This window comes from Pezoporus occidentalis, unplaced genomic scaffold, assembly GCF_034315485.1.
Source record: "Pezoporus occidentalis ecotype Australia unplaced genomic scaffold, CSIRO_AGI_Poc_V1 ctg114, whole genome shotgun sequence".
NCBI classification, from domain to species: Eukaryota; Metazoa; Chordata; class Aves; order Psittaciformes; family Psittacidae; genus Pezoporus; species Pezoporus occidentalis.
Genome location: NW_026912929.1, coordinates 49,167 through 63,486, shown reverse-complemented (window position 1 = coordinate 63,486; position 14,320 = coordinate 49,167). Strand labels below are relative to the sequence as shown.

The window sequence follows — 14,320 nt, the reverse complement described above, 5'->3', positions numbered from 1 at the left end:
CATAGCATTATTGATTTCAATTTCGACCAAACAGTTGGTCATGCACATGGGGAAATAAAGGCAGAACATGGAATTTCAAAAGTGGTATTAGAGCAGTAGACGCCCGTGACTTGTAATGGCCATTTCCAAAGTGGAAATGACACTTCTATGGCTTTAAGGTGTCCCTTTCAATGCATTAACATCAGTCTTTCAGATCCAGCAGTATAAATGTGTCCAAGTATGCAGCATGAGTACCTTCAGTAGCAGCTGGCAAAGAGATCTCACACAGTGCTTTACATATTTACATCCTGCAATCAGACAATTAGCCTCACAGTAACTTGTCATAAACTCTTCATTTGACATGTGTCTCAGGCTGAGAATCATGCTGAGGTTAGAAGGGAGTTAAGGGAGAGGTATAGGAACAGTGTATCCTGATAAGGTGTCAAACTGCATCCCAGCCTACCAACTCTGCAGAAGAGCAACAAACAAACCAATAGCTACTGTGCAGGATGACGTACGTGTGTACAGGACTGGTTTCAACTTACAATACATCAGAACAATAATCTGGTTAGATTCGGTCGGGCTTTCAGAGGTTTGATGAATGATTTTAAGGTTCTGAACTATCAGTGGATCCCAAAGTAAACTTTATGGGGGGAAAAAGCCACAGTGAGTTGATTTACGGGATGAGGTCCAGGTGCTAATTTTAAACCAAAGAATTCTGATTTGGGTGGGGCCCCAAAGTGATATTTGACATTTTCAGGATGAAATATTGTAAACCTATCAGCCTGTTCCTTTCAAATTCAAGCTCTGAGATCTGCATTCTACATTTACCTCAAAACAGCCAAGTCCATCAAAGAGGCTAAAGCAATGTGGGAAGGTAAAAAAGTACTATCTATTTTGATCTGGATATGGTAACCTGAGTGATGTACACACTCCCAGTGGGTTGGCTACATGACTGACATGGGGAAATCACTGATGCGCACAAAAACCCTTTTGCAGATAGGCGTTATTTTACAAGCTGTGGTGTTGAAGCCACTGGCAAAAAAGGTTGTAAAAGGTTAAGAGGTAATTCTAATCACTCTGAAAAAACCTTGTCTGGCCCTATATGGTATGGCATAGCAAGATGTTTTGCAGCAGGTACACTGTTCTCTGCCCTAAACAATGCATTCACTTATCACTTAAATGAAAAAAATTATCTGGGACAAAAACCAGACCTCAGAGAAGCAGAGACTGGGTTTTCTGTATCTTAGGCTACAGCATACAGGAGTTTCCGTTAAACTCTCTCAGAACAGATTATTGTTCACATAGAACTCTTTATGAATTTTTCCCTTTTGGAAAATGTTTGCTCTCACTCGGTTTTGGGTGCTAGACTGAATTACCAGGGCAGTCAAATCACAAACAGCTGCTCAGATCCTCAAAGGTACAAATCCACAGAGCATGCCAATGTACCCCAAATGAGCATCTGGCACAGTATCATTTTCTCATCCAGTTTCCACTTACATAGTGACTTTTCTGATTATGCCATGTTTACCAATACTCTATGGTATGACTATGACCTCTGAATCTGTTGTAGGCATATAGTTAGAAAATTGGGACTTATGTAGATATATAGTTAAAAGCCCAGCATTTGTGTTACTATGGAAAAGCCTGAACAAATACAGGGGCCTCCAAAGAGGTCAGGATGACCTGGGAACAACACTGCCTAATGAAGAGTTGATAGCTGTGGAGAAGGCTTTGGCCTTGTATAGGCAGATTAAGAAACAGGGCTAACAAATCTCTAATCGGGAAAAACTATCATTGAAGACTGATACATCCTGGAAACACATGGACACCATCATGATACAACTTCAACATGTCAGCACAACATGATTAGGGTGTCCTTCAGATCAACTATCCTCGTTATAATACTAAAAATCATGCCTTCAGGTCAAAGTATCCCTTCCCTGTGCATGCATAGTAAAGATAGTAGTGATGGGATCTTACGTAAATTAACTGACAGATCTTTAAGTGGTGACAGGGTTATGAGGAGTTACTAACCTGAACTGAATTGTCTAAATCTGTGAATTTTGCATGGGGTGGGTGCCAGCTCTGCGGGATACCACCTCACACCCCTTTTTTGCTCAAACTCGGGGTAAGCAAATGCTTCAGCTCTGTATGTGAATTGGTTGTTGCACACTGGGCGATGGACCCTGTTTTCAGGACAACAAATCCAATTAGAAAGAGATGATACATTTCACAGAAAGAAGCTGTCTGATGAAATGGCACGTATCATAGATCAGAGATCAGGGGTATGTTCCTGATTATTCTTTATTTATTTTTGGTGGTGTAATCTATTCACTCAAACTTGGAACCAGAGTCTTTATGGTCTATTTTCATTTTATTGCCAGTTCGTTGTTCCATATTTTCCATGGAAAATACAGTAAGTTCAACATAATGAACACCATGCTGCCCTGCAGGACTCTTAAAATGGAAGGGTAGTTGTCATTTCCCTGTATAGCAGGATCACCTGCTTTTTCAATGCCGTGCAGTCAGGTCTGGGAACAAACCAGGGGTAAAATGCAGTACAGCTAGGATCAGAAGGAAAGCTGTCCAGATGACAGTAGTAATATTCTCTGTTAAAAAAAAACAACCAACCAACCAATAACAACAAACAACAACCCAGAAACGAGGAGAAAGTATTTTTTTACTTGAGTGAGACTGAAGAAACTCCTCTCCTACTGCCATCAGCATTACTCCAACTATTTTGCAGCCAGAGGCACAAAGGAATTTGTACAGATTATACAACCTTTATTGTTATTGACCAAAATGTCCTTCACTATTGAGGGCTATTTCATTGATGGTCAGTCCTGGCCTAAATCTCTCCTACAGACTTTCTGAAGCTGTGGCAGTTTATGGTAAATGTGTCTTAGCCTTAAGCTAAGATCCCCAAAATAATTCTGCTACTATGAAAAGTTTGAAGGGGTTTAGACAGATCCTTCAAAACACAAGCCGAGAACTGAGCTGTCTTTTGCTCTCAGGCCAGCATAGGCTCATCCTGCCATTTTGTCATGGGGTAGCAAAACACTGAAAAATGCTTTTTCTTGCATCATTGTAATAGTAGTTCTTAGTGCTGGTGCTGAAAGATTCAGTGACCTCGGGTAGTGTAAGGGAAACTGTGTTTGAAATGCTTCTCTCCCCCTCACAGAGACCAGTCCTGAACAAAGCAGTGCCCAGCCTCTTGGGTTTTAAAGTTCCTGAGCTCCTGCAACCTGGGTGTGCATAAATACCTCCCTATCAGAAGGGCAGGGAGGTTTGGCAGCCCTTTCTGTGTTTTTGGAGAGATATGGAGACATAGAAAAGGAACTGACACTACTAAGAAACCTCTTAATATTACTGAAAAGTTGCCCTTCCAGCATGGACTCCCTTTGGACCTAAAAGCACTTACTGGATTTGAGAGTCAGCTATCCTGCAGCCTTACCAAGAAAACAAACGGAGCTCCTGGAATTCTAAACTAACCATGACCTTCTAGCTGGACTTTTTTTCCCTGGCATTTTGGGGAAACATCAAGTGAACTGAATTTTCTTGCATTTCAGAGGCTCACCCAGTGGTTAACCAGAATATGTCCAGAGAGAGAAACAGCTGAACTGCTGGTACATGAGGCTGAGTGGAAACGCTTTCCTCTGCGTGGCTCTCCTCTGCCTCCTGAAATGTCCGTTTCAGTTCCCAGATTCTAATTCGAGCTGGCTACAGTTTTGCTTGGCTGAGGCTTTTTTAGCTGAAAAATCAGGCTTGGAATGATTAAAAATTGTGTTGATTTGCGACACTGGCCTGGGATTGATCTATTAATGAATTCTGATCCTGCTGCCCCTGATAATTCTGGGAAATCAAAATGAACTTAATTCTGCAATTCAAAACTATGGTTTAGTTCTGAATTTACTTCAGTATCTCTATCTTTCCCCATACCCCACTCCCCCACCCCTGCAAATGAAACAATCAGAATAAATGCTGGGAACTACAGGATTCCCTTTCTCCCCCCCCCCCTTTCCCTAGGCTTTTCAGTTACACACACATGTTTCTTAATCTCTTGCAGGCACTGAAGCAGTGTTTTCCCCTAGAAGTGCAGTCAAAGTTAAATTGGCAAGATAAATTGTTTGTCTAGCACAGTTTAAAACATGTTTTTACATTTTTGTCACCTTGCTATATGTTGCTGTTACCCTGAGTGTGTTCACTGTGATGCATTCTTTCTTCACTGCCATTGTCCAGATTTTATTAAGCCTGACAGCGTGAAGGCAGAAAGTTTAAAGGAAAGATTTTGAGGTGCTCAGTTTTAGCTCACATATTGTCCTTATCCAGAAGACCTGACTTCAAAAGATATGTTGTACTGTATGCAGTCCAGTTCTTCTGAAGGTATGTGTGCTAAGGAAAAGACTCTTCTGAGCTCTTGTAGCCAGCTCTCAGAACTAAGAATGCAGTCTGATACCTGGAATGTAAGGGGGTCAGCCAGTCTTCCTGAGAAGCTTTCATCAGAAACACCAAACTAGCTGTCCTTGTATAGGTCCATCTGCCCAGAGGGCCCAACAGGGAGATGTAGTGGGTTAATACCCAAGTTTTTGGCCCAAACTTACTGAATGTATTCAAGACACAAGGACAAACTTCCAACAGACTGAAGAGGTATTTAATTTGAGACAGCTGAGAATAGCTGGAGACTGCTGAATCCAAGCAACTATCACTTGTCTCAGTACTTTAGTACCTACTGGTATTTCCTTGGAGAAGTCTGAGGACGTTCCTGTGATATTGTTAAAGCTGATGCAGCATGAGCCAGAGCACGAAAAGGTGTTCACTGATGAAAGGTCTGTTTGCTCCAGGCCTTTTAAGGATAGCATCTAATTAATCCAGCCAATTACTCAAGTGAAAGGGTTCTTTTTAAAGGGGTCTTGGCAAAACAGATTGCTTCTTAAATATATTCTTCCATCCATTAACTCTAATTGGTTGCTCAAGATAAAATTAATTGTTGTATGGCACTGACCAGCAAATCTTTAAGACGGTTTTTACATTAACCCCCTTGGGTCCTGTAAAAGAAGAACTCTTGTAGGATAATTAAAAATGTGCTGTACATTATAAATAACTTTGCTGGGTGGCACAACAAACCATAAACTCCTAGATTAGATTTTCGTTTAAAATGCAATAGCATTCTGCTGGGTTTGTTGCAAATCTAATCTAGAGATAGCCCCTGTATTGTTGAGCGGTGGATTCTGGAAAGGCGGCAGAATTGTAATGTGCAACCTTTAATTCAATAAATCTTCTCAGTAAGGCTCAGGGTGGGGGTGGGAGAGGAGAAAGGCATGCGTAGAACACTCAGTGACAGTAAAAGACCTGACCATTTTAAACAGGCTGCATCTTGCTGATCTGCAGTCTCATCACCCTGTCTGCAGTACATGCTTTTTTTTGTGTGTGGTGCTGGGAATGCTTAAATCACACCAATATCATGTCTAACCATCATGCAGGGTAAATCTGCAATACACAGCGGACTCTCTCCTCTTGTGTAACCCCACTGAAATGTGTTACTGGCTCATATAATGTAAACAGAGAAGACAAAGAAATCTACCCAGCCTTACAAGCCCTCAGGACATGAAGATGCCCACATGTACACACTCCTCCTTCTCTGCACTGTAATTTGATCAGAAAAGTAGCTGTCAGAATGGAGTCCAGCTGCTAATAAAGCCAACATCTACTGAGGACTTCAGCATAGCAGGGAATTAGCATCGCTATGTTCATGCTTTAATGACAATAACCTTCCAAACAGACTGTGTTTTGTTTTTAAGGGCTTTTGAGTGCTACATAGTTCAGGCATAGACACTGGATGGCATGAGCTCTGCAGTTAATTCTCTAGCATGCAGGCTATCTGCCCTTTTTCTTTCTCACTTCTTTTCTTACACACACTTTTACAAACACACCTATCTGTGACTAAAGCACATGAGGTGAGTTATCACTAGAGGAGAAGAAGGTTTTTCCTACTTACCCTCTTATTAAAGAGTAAAAGCCTTTAAAGGAAAAGAATGGTAATAACATTTATTATATATAAAAAAAGAAAAAGTGCTTTTTGCTTACAAGCAATAGAGATCTGCAGGGCCAGAGTCTAATCCCAACCATCTTCTGAAAAATCCTTTAAAGTCTCTGTTGATTGTCTAATTAATATTTGAATGAAAGGCATCTCTAACTAGTCATGCAGAGACTTCTGAAACTCTTCTAATATCCTTTACAGAAACCTTCCCAGCTCTCTCATACTCCTGGAATGAGTTTAAGTGTGTGAATTTGGGTAAAGCAGACCACCCTTTTAAAACAATTCTGGTTTCTTTTCTAACAGGAGAACGGAGTTGTTTTATGAACTGCAATTATAGCTACATTTTTTTGAATGACGGACTGAATATGTGAACCACAAGATTCCAAAATACTCCAGAATATTTTGGCAATGAGGAAAGCATACTAAGGCTATGATCTATGGCAGGCAGAAAGAATGACTGAGACTTGGCAAAACTGGTAAATCCATATTATGGATTCTAAGTGGAAAGCAAAACGAGGTAATGAAATTCTGAAAACACCCAGCCTGTGCCATCCTCCTCACTGTACCAAAACTCTGACAAAAGACTCTCTCCATCTCTCTTAAAAGCACTGGAAGTGGTACTATGGTAGACTACAGAATGAGTGTTTGAGGTGTCTCCCATACCCTTGATGTTTATCAGACTGCCATGTGCATGGCTGATGCTCTGAAGGTCAAGCTGGGTTAATTAAGCTATTCTTTAAGACGTGACAGAATACTTCAGTTCTGGCTTACTTGTGATGGAAGTTTAGCCAGTAACTTTGGTGAAATTGCTCTGACTTACAGCTGCCAGGGACAAGGCAATGCCATAAGGTACAGTGTGCTGTCCCAGAGGTGGGGCACACCTGTCTCTTGCTTTCAGGCAGAACAATTGGCTTGTGTTGCTCTGCACTTTATAGCTCAGCTCTTCAGAGGAAAGGGGCTAGAAAGTGACTTTCAAAAAGCAAATGAAAATTGAGTCTGATTCAGGCTATCTGGACTGGAGAAAGAACAGGGGAATTTTGTTCAATTCCACATATGTCCCACTATTTCTATACTGTACAGAAGGCTAATGATGATCTATACTGTCATACACCCGAATCAGAGTTTAATTATTGATACCACATAGCTAAATGTTGGGGATAACTGCACTTCAATAACTGCACTTCAGGGGGCAATATTCCCAGTTCTATTCTTGCAATGGTAATTCTAAGTTAAGATACATTTCTAGAACACTGTCATTATTGTACTTTTTCTATAAACTTGATTGCTTCTAATTAGAAATTATTGCTTTGAATCTACTCCACATGGGCTTTACTTTTAAGCAAGAAAATTAAACAGTGAATCTTCTCACCTGTCAATCTCTGTAAAACCCCCTCCTGCCTTGCTCTTCCCCAGTCAAACAGGGTATTGGAGGTTCCTGGATTATTATAATTTTTTCTAGCACTCTCACATTCTGTTCTCTGAAATGGAATGAAAGAGTTGCACTTGGCCATTCATCAAAAATGTAGCAATTCCATAAGGGATCAGCAGACACTAAATACCAGTGCTCTGCAGGTGAATGCTCCAAAGAGAAGTTCATGGGCTCAAGTCTCACATATTGCAAAGGTTTAATCCAGCACATTTCTAATCTCAAATGGTTGAAGTATGCCTCGGGATATGAGCAGGCAGGAGTTCAAAGTAATTTTAATCCCTGTGTGGTTGTGGTAGGGCTGTGTTTTATAGGTATTCATATTATAGAGCTTAAATCTATTGTGAGATATTTTAGGCAGAACTGCTTTAGTAGGAAATAAAACATTCATGTCCATACATCACATATGCTTGCATAAATAGGTTCATGTATTTGTCGTTGTAGGATTTGCTTTGCTTTATGATCAAACCAGATGCTGTTTCTCCAAGTATATTGTGCTATTGGATGTGTATTACCCACTTAATTTCATCAAAGCTTCGTCTTTGTCCAAAATATCCTGACAAATAAAGCAAATAATAGCTATCTCAGCAGCAATGTATGCATTGCTGTCTGCCTGATGCTCTTTCCCTCCACCCTGGTTATTTTGATAAAGGGGCTGGTCAGGAGCCTAGCCTTCATTTCTCCCCAAACAGCAAAAACTGCATGCACAACAAGCAGCAGACTGAAAAAATATGTTCATGCCTTGACCTTGAGACTTCCTGAACCAGTTTGGATTGGCTCTCCCTTTGAAACAACAGGCTTCCACAGGAAGTTCATAAATGGGCCCAAGTCACAGCAATTGACGTAGTTTTAGTATTTTTAACTTGGTTCTTCAAGAACTACCTAAGATGGGCGGCTTTTCATGAACACAAAGGACTGGCCAGCTTTTCCACACGCAAGCATCAGCCTGCTGCACAGAGTGCTGACTGCTGAAAGCAGAGTGAGGAACAGGCTGTCTGGCCCTGCTAGCACAGCTTCTGCCCAGCACTACCCTGCAGATGTGTGCGCTGTGGAGCTCCACTGTGCTCCCCCACTTCCCAGTGTTGGAACTAGGGCTCCCAACACTGTGGGCAGCCAACATGTCCACAGCTGGACCATAGGCCTGCATCCCAGACTCCTCAGCTTTGGGCACGTTTGGGTCCACAGCTTGTGCAGTGATGCAACCTTGTTCCCCATGCCATACTTGCCTCCCCCACCCCTGCCAGTTCTTGTCTCTCTCAGAAATACAAAGCACTGTACATCATTCTTGCTTAGAAATCCTTTGCAAGATTTATTCAGAGCTGTTAAAGTTCTTTTACTCCTCAAGTCTGAAATATCAAAAGAGGGACGTGTGAAATGCCCGTTGTTTGTTACATTCACAATGACGAGGAGAAGATCAGAAAAAATAAATGTTGCAAAGAAACAAACAAGAAACAAAGAAAGAAACAAAGAAGTAGTAAATCTTTAGAAGAATGATAGATGAAAATGGACATGAACCCCTTGCTTCTAAGATGTTTATCTTTTTCACACATTTAACAACGCAACTGCATTAAAGACATTCCTTTTCATTTACTGGCTTTGCACCTTGTTTTCTCATTACCTGTTTAACATGAACTTAATGGCAAACACTCTTATTTACATCTCTGCACTCCACTGATTGTATGCTATAATCTGACCACAGATTCAAACTCAAAGGTCTTGAGTGCACTCCTCCTATATAACTATGAAAAGAACATTTTTTGTTTGCAATTTAACTCATCTATAAATCAGCAGCTCTGTCAGAGGGCAATAATCATAAGCTTTAAAGCAACTTCTAAAATTAATTGTCTAGTCTGATTAGCTCATGATTTGGGATTTTCTGGTCTGTACTTCCCTGATGCATGTGGAAAGATAAATTATGTGTATATTGCTGCTTTGAGAACTTGACTGGAATGAAAAAATGAAACAGGACCCCTTCCAGGAAATTGGCTCTCTTTTCCTTCAGTCGAGAAGTCAGAAACCTTTCCTACTGAAGAACAAAGCAAGCTGCCCCCACCCACCCAAGCCACAGAAATTAGACCCATTGGATAAACCAAGTATTTTTAAATGCTTTTTTTTTCCTTGGGTTTTGTTTTTTGTTTTTTTCCCCACTCACAAAGGCTCATCTTGTATTCTTCCAATCTTTCTCTTAAGCATTTCCTGAGAGGGGTATAGGCCAAGCAACGTGGAGGATCTGCCTATGATACATAGCAGGGGAGGCCTTGCCCGTCTGGCCAAGGCTAACAGGTCTTACATAATAGCTTATTACAGTACCTTTCTGTTTCCTGGTCTGTGATTTGCTGCTTGTTCTCAAAGCCAGTGAAGCTGCTCATATCCACATAGCCATCATTCTCATTAGCAGCAGATATTGCCCTGCTGGGATCTTCAAAAAATTCAGTAAAAGTTCCTGCTCTGGTGGATCTTCGAGGAGGAATTTGTATGTTTTCATAATCAGAGCTCATAGCAGGAATGTTCTCATAGTCAGATGTGTCAGCATTGGGAAAAGAAATGGACCTGGGCTTTGTTAATGGGAGTGGCATGAAAGGAGGTCTGGTCCGGTCCTCGAAAGATTCCACTCTTGACACACTCCTGCTGAAGGACTTGGGTGTTCCTTTTCTTTTACTGTCCTTATAGAAAAGCGCAGCTGAGGGAGACTCAGATGCACGGAGTTTGCCCACATGTGATTTTAGTTGAGGTGAGTTACTTAGGCTTCTCCTGTCCAGCTCCATCAGCCTTGGAGGCCCATGATAGCTGGACTCTGATGAGGACCTTGAAGAGGAAACATTAACATCTACATGGACTTTACTTTCAGCTTTTTTCTTGAATTTTAGAGTGAGGAACCTCTTAAAGGAAGACTTCTTTTTCTTGGAATACTTATCAGGTGAATCATTCTCTATCAAAAGTGAAGGGGAACTTTTAGTGATTGGCTTTTTGGTGATGTAGGCAAGTTCAAAAGGAGGTGGTATATCCACAACTGAGGATGGAGTAGATAGGCCACATGATGAAGGATGATTTCTCTGGGAAAAACTACCAGAGGAGCCATTGACACAAGGCAACGACAAATTGTCTTCTGTCCTTTTTATTCTACCATCGTCCAGTACACAGCCATCACTTTCTCTGTAAACAGAGACAGGTATCTCTCTCCCCTCAACAGAGTAAGATCGAGGATATAAAATGAAACGTCTTGACTTCGTTCGTAATGCCCTGTTGGCTTCCATTGGTTTTCCTTCCACTGTAAAAAAGCTATTGCTTAAATCTGTACCAGGGCCATTGTGGGAAGATGGCAAACCAGTTTCAGGTCCAGTTTCTTCTGGCACTGTTTCTGGGACGTAGCCTGGCATTTTCCCAGAGAGCGACCGTGTCCTGGTGACAATACTTTTACGATCAATGGGCAGCAAGTTGTTTTCACCATCCGTGCCCAATTCGTCCTGTTTATTGTGATCAGCTCCTAAATCAGTCTGCCCATCATAAGCAATTTCATTTTCTGTAGGAAGCACGTAAGGGTCATCTAGGGAATCGCTGTTAATTTCTTTTTCCTCACATTCTTCAGGCACAATCACCACTTCAGGGACTGCTAGATTTTCATGCAAGACATGACTGGTCCCACATTCGACATTCATTTTGCCATGCTTACAGACTCCTAACTCTTCCTCAAGTGGGATCTGTTGAGGTGGACTTGGGACACTTTGACTGAGGCTGTTTGCTTCCACCTCATTGTTTTCAAGTTGCAGCTTATCTGAATTAGAGGTTTCCACCATACTTTCACCATGCTCTTCAACAGTCATATTTTCCAGCTCTGGCTCCACCCCTGGACTAGTAGGTAGACTTTCAGAGATCACACCATCTTCATCCAGAGAGATCCCTTCTGTTTGAAGATTCTCATCTGAATGTCCCATGGGTATTTCCTCATCACATTCATTCTCACACGGAGCATTTTGACAGCTATCATCCATACTCTGTGCATTCACAGTTTCCTCTTCTCCTCTCCCAGAGTCGTTGCTTGCTTCACAGGCTACCTCTGATGTCTTCTCATCACTCCTCTCAGTGATCTGGCAGCCATCCCCGTCATTTCCTGTGTTTGTATTATTGGACTCATTTGGGTCTGCTTCTTCCTCTTCAGCTACTGCTTGGTGGATGGACTCTCCTAAACCACTTTCAGCACTGGGTTCATCTTCACATGGTTCTATGCCAGGAGTGATTTCTTCATTGGCCTTATCAGGCAGCATGTCAGGGCTTGCACAGCCATCATTTTCTAAGTCCCCTTCTATGTTTAAATCAAGCTTTGCATGTGCAGTGTGGTCACCATCATGTGCTAGACACTCATCTCCCTTTTCTAAAATCTCCAGCAGTTCCTCCTCCTCCTGTCCTGCCTTCTCACAACCTGGGATTGATTCATCTGCAGGTAGTGGCATTACAGTGGTATCTTTAAGCATATCACCCATTAGTTCCTCATCCCTATTTATAGTGTTGTCAGTGTCAGTCTTAAAATCACTGTTGTCCTTAACCAGTTCCAGGTTGTTAGAAGTGTCCTCCTTGTTTTTGGTTTCACTATAATCACCTACGTCCTCCTCCTCCTCATTTACATTTTTGGAAGCATCACTATCCCCATCAGGGGCATTTGAGGACTCCTCACAAAGTGCTTCAGACTGGTCACAGTCTCTGGTTGACTCTTCAGAGTGTGGTTCCATTGATTCAGCAATATCTGAAGAGTTATGGTGTTCATCTTCCATGGCTTGTCGATCACTGGTATCCTCATCATTAGCAATGATATTCTCTTCCATCTCTAGCTCTTCTGGAGTTCCCAAGACTTCATTTTCCACAGAGGAATCTAGGTTCTGATCATGCTCATGTTCCAAGTCATCACAGTCTTTGCTGGTCAGCTGAGCTTCAGGAACTACAATGTATTCATTTTCTGCCTCAGATTCTGAGCAATCAGCACTGCATTGGTTTCCTTCATACAGCTCTCCATCAAGACATACCAGTTTCCCATTTGAGCATTTATTTAAGTTATTGTTGGTATAAACACCTGATTTGCCCTCAGTGTCAGCTGACAATTTTGGCTTGGGAGCGATAGGTGGTTTGGGACCCCTCGACATAGAGTTTGGGCTATGAAGAATATCAGCCCTTGGCAGTGAAGGAGAAAATTTGGAGACAGCTACTGGAGAAAGATGACCAATAATCTTTGGTTTCGGTGCTAGTGGTGGCTTTGTGATTTCTGGAGAAAAGAGAGAAAAGCCATGTCAGTCATCTTGGTTTCTTATTGTCATGGTTTAAAACCAGTCAGGCAACTCGTTCACTACTCACTCCCCCCCCCCCCCCTTCTTGGCCTCCCCCTGTTCCCAGAGGGACAGAGAGGAGAATTAAAAAGAATGCAACTCCAACAGGCTGAGATAAGAACAGTTTAGTAACTAAGGTATAAGACAAATCACTGCTGCTACCACCAGTAATGATAAGGGAAATAACAAGGGAAGAGAATACAACACCTCAGCACCAGCAGTAACTCGCCCCCCCAGCCCGACCAAGCACCAACTGATACCTCGTCCAACCCTGCAGTCTACCAGCCCTTCTGGCTAACTCCCAGTTACATCCTGGGCATGACGTGCTGTGGTATGGAATACCTCTTTGGTCACTTTGGGTCATGTGTCCTGTCTCTGCTTCCTCCCGGCTTCCCCTCCTCCCTGGCAGAGCATGAGGCTCACAAAGTCCTTGGTCAGACTCAAACATCATTGTTATCAGCTCCGTTCCCAGGCCAAAAGTCAAAACACAGCACTGCACCAGCTACTAAGGAGAAAAAATTACTGCTACTGCTGAGCCCAGGACACTTATTAAAGCCAGCAGAATATACCCTACAGTAGATGTTATCTTATACCAGCGACTTCTAAAGCCAAGGGTGTCCAACCAATTAAAGGTTCAGCTCTTAAGAGAGACTTGACAGAGTGAAGCACATACACTGTGCTCCTATGTGGCACTACATGTAGCTGTTCCAGGGAACATGGCTTAAGGTCAAAACTGAAATGTTCTGAACTAGATGCAGCCGTAGCACATGTGGGAAAAGAAAGATGTATGGCTGCAGAGCCAAGAGGGTACCATACACAGGTACCCGCAGATGAGCAGTACCCCTGCACTCAGAAGTACTAATGACATCAGAGTCTTCTTGATTCTGCCCCAGAAATCTCTTTGCCCTAAGATTAATATGAACATTTTGATTCAGTGATGCTGAAGTGTTTCACCGCAATGTAAGAAATGTCTTTCAGCTATAGCAGCCGCTCCTGTAACACAGTACAAGCACTTTGTAGCAATGATTTTAATTTCAACACATAGTTTGCAGAATTCAGCATTGAACAAAATTAGTTTCTACCAACAGATCAAGGTTTAACTCAACCCAGGCAAACTGAAGTGAACACATGGTGCCCAGACACACAGGCTTCCCATTTGCCTTTACCCTGGTAACAAAATATGGAGTTACATGTTGTTTGTCAGCCAACATAGTCCTGAGGTATTAAGATGATTTTCTAAAAGCTTGACTAATAGTTTACACTGGTTATGCAGCTGTAATGCGCTGGATGAAATACCTCAACCCAAAATATGGAGTTATTAGGTTAAGTTTTCACTGTACAGCCTCTTAATCCTTTCTTTAGTGAAAATATCCTCTAACCTCCCGTAAAGGCTAGGATCCCTTGCAGGTACAATCTGCACTGACAGTACATGTTTAAAAAAGTGAATTATTTTGTAAATCAAGGCCAACCAGGGTCTCCAAATTATTTCTAGTGAAAGTGCTGACACTCGTGCAGGGGAATTCAAGCAGACTGACAATAAGCTAGATTGAAGCTAGACGAATT

At 42.0% G+C, this 14,320-nt stretch overlaps 1 protein-coding gene across 3 annotated transcripts in view; it reads right to left on the bottom strand.

Moving 5' to 3' along the window:
- Nucleotides 1–14,320, bottom strand: part of FGD5 (FYVE, RhoGEF and PH domain containing 5) — a 91,762-nt gene that overhangs the window by 66,987 nt on the left and 10,455 nt on the right. For all 3 annotated transcript variants that reach the window (XM_062635915.1, XM_062635925.1, XM_062635936.1), the window contains exon 2: nucleotides 9,756–12,696. In XM_062635915.1, coding sequence (XP_062491899.1) covers nucleotides 9,756–12,696 — 2,941 coding nt within the window. The remainder of the gene's footprint in view (nucleotides 1–9,755; nucleotides 12,697–14,320) is intronic.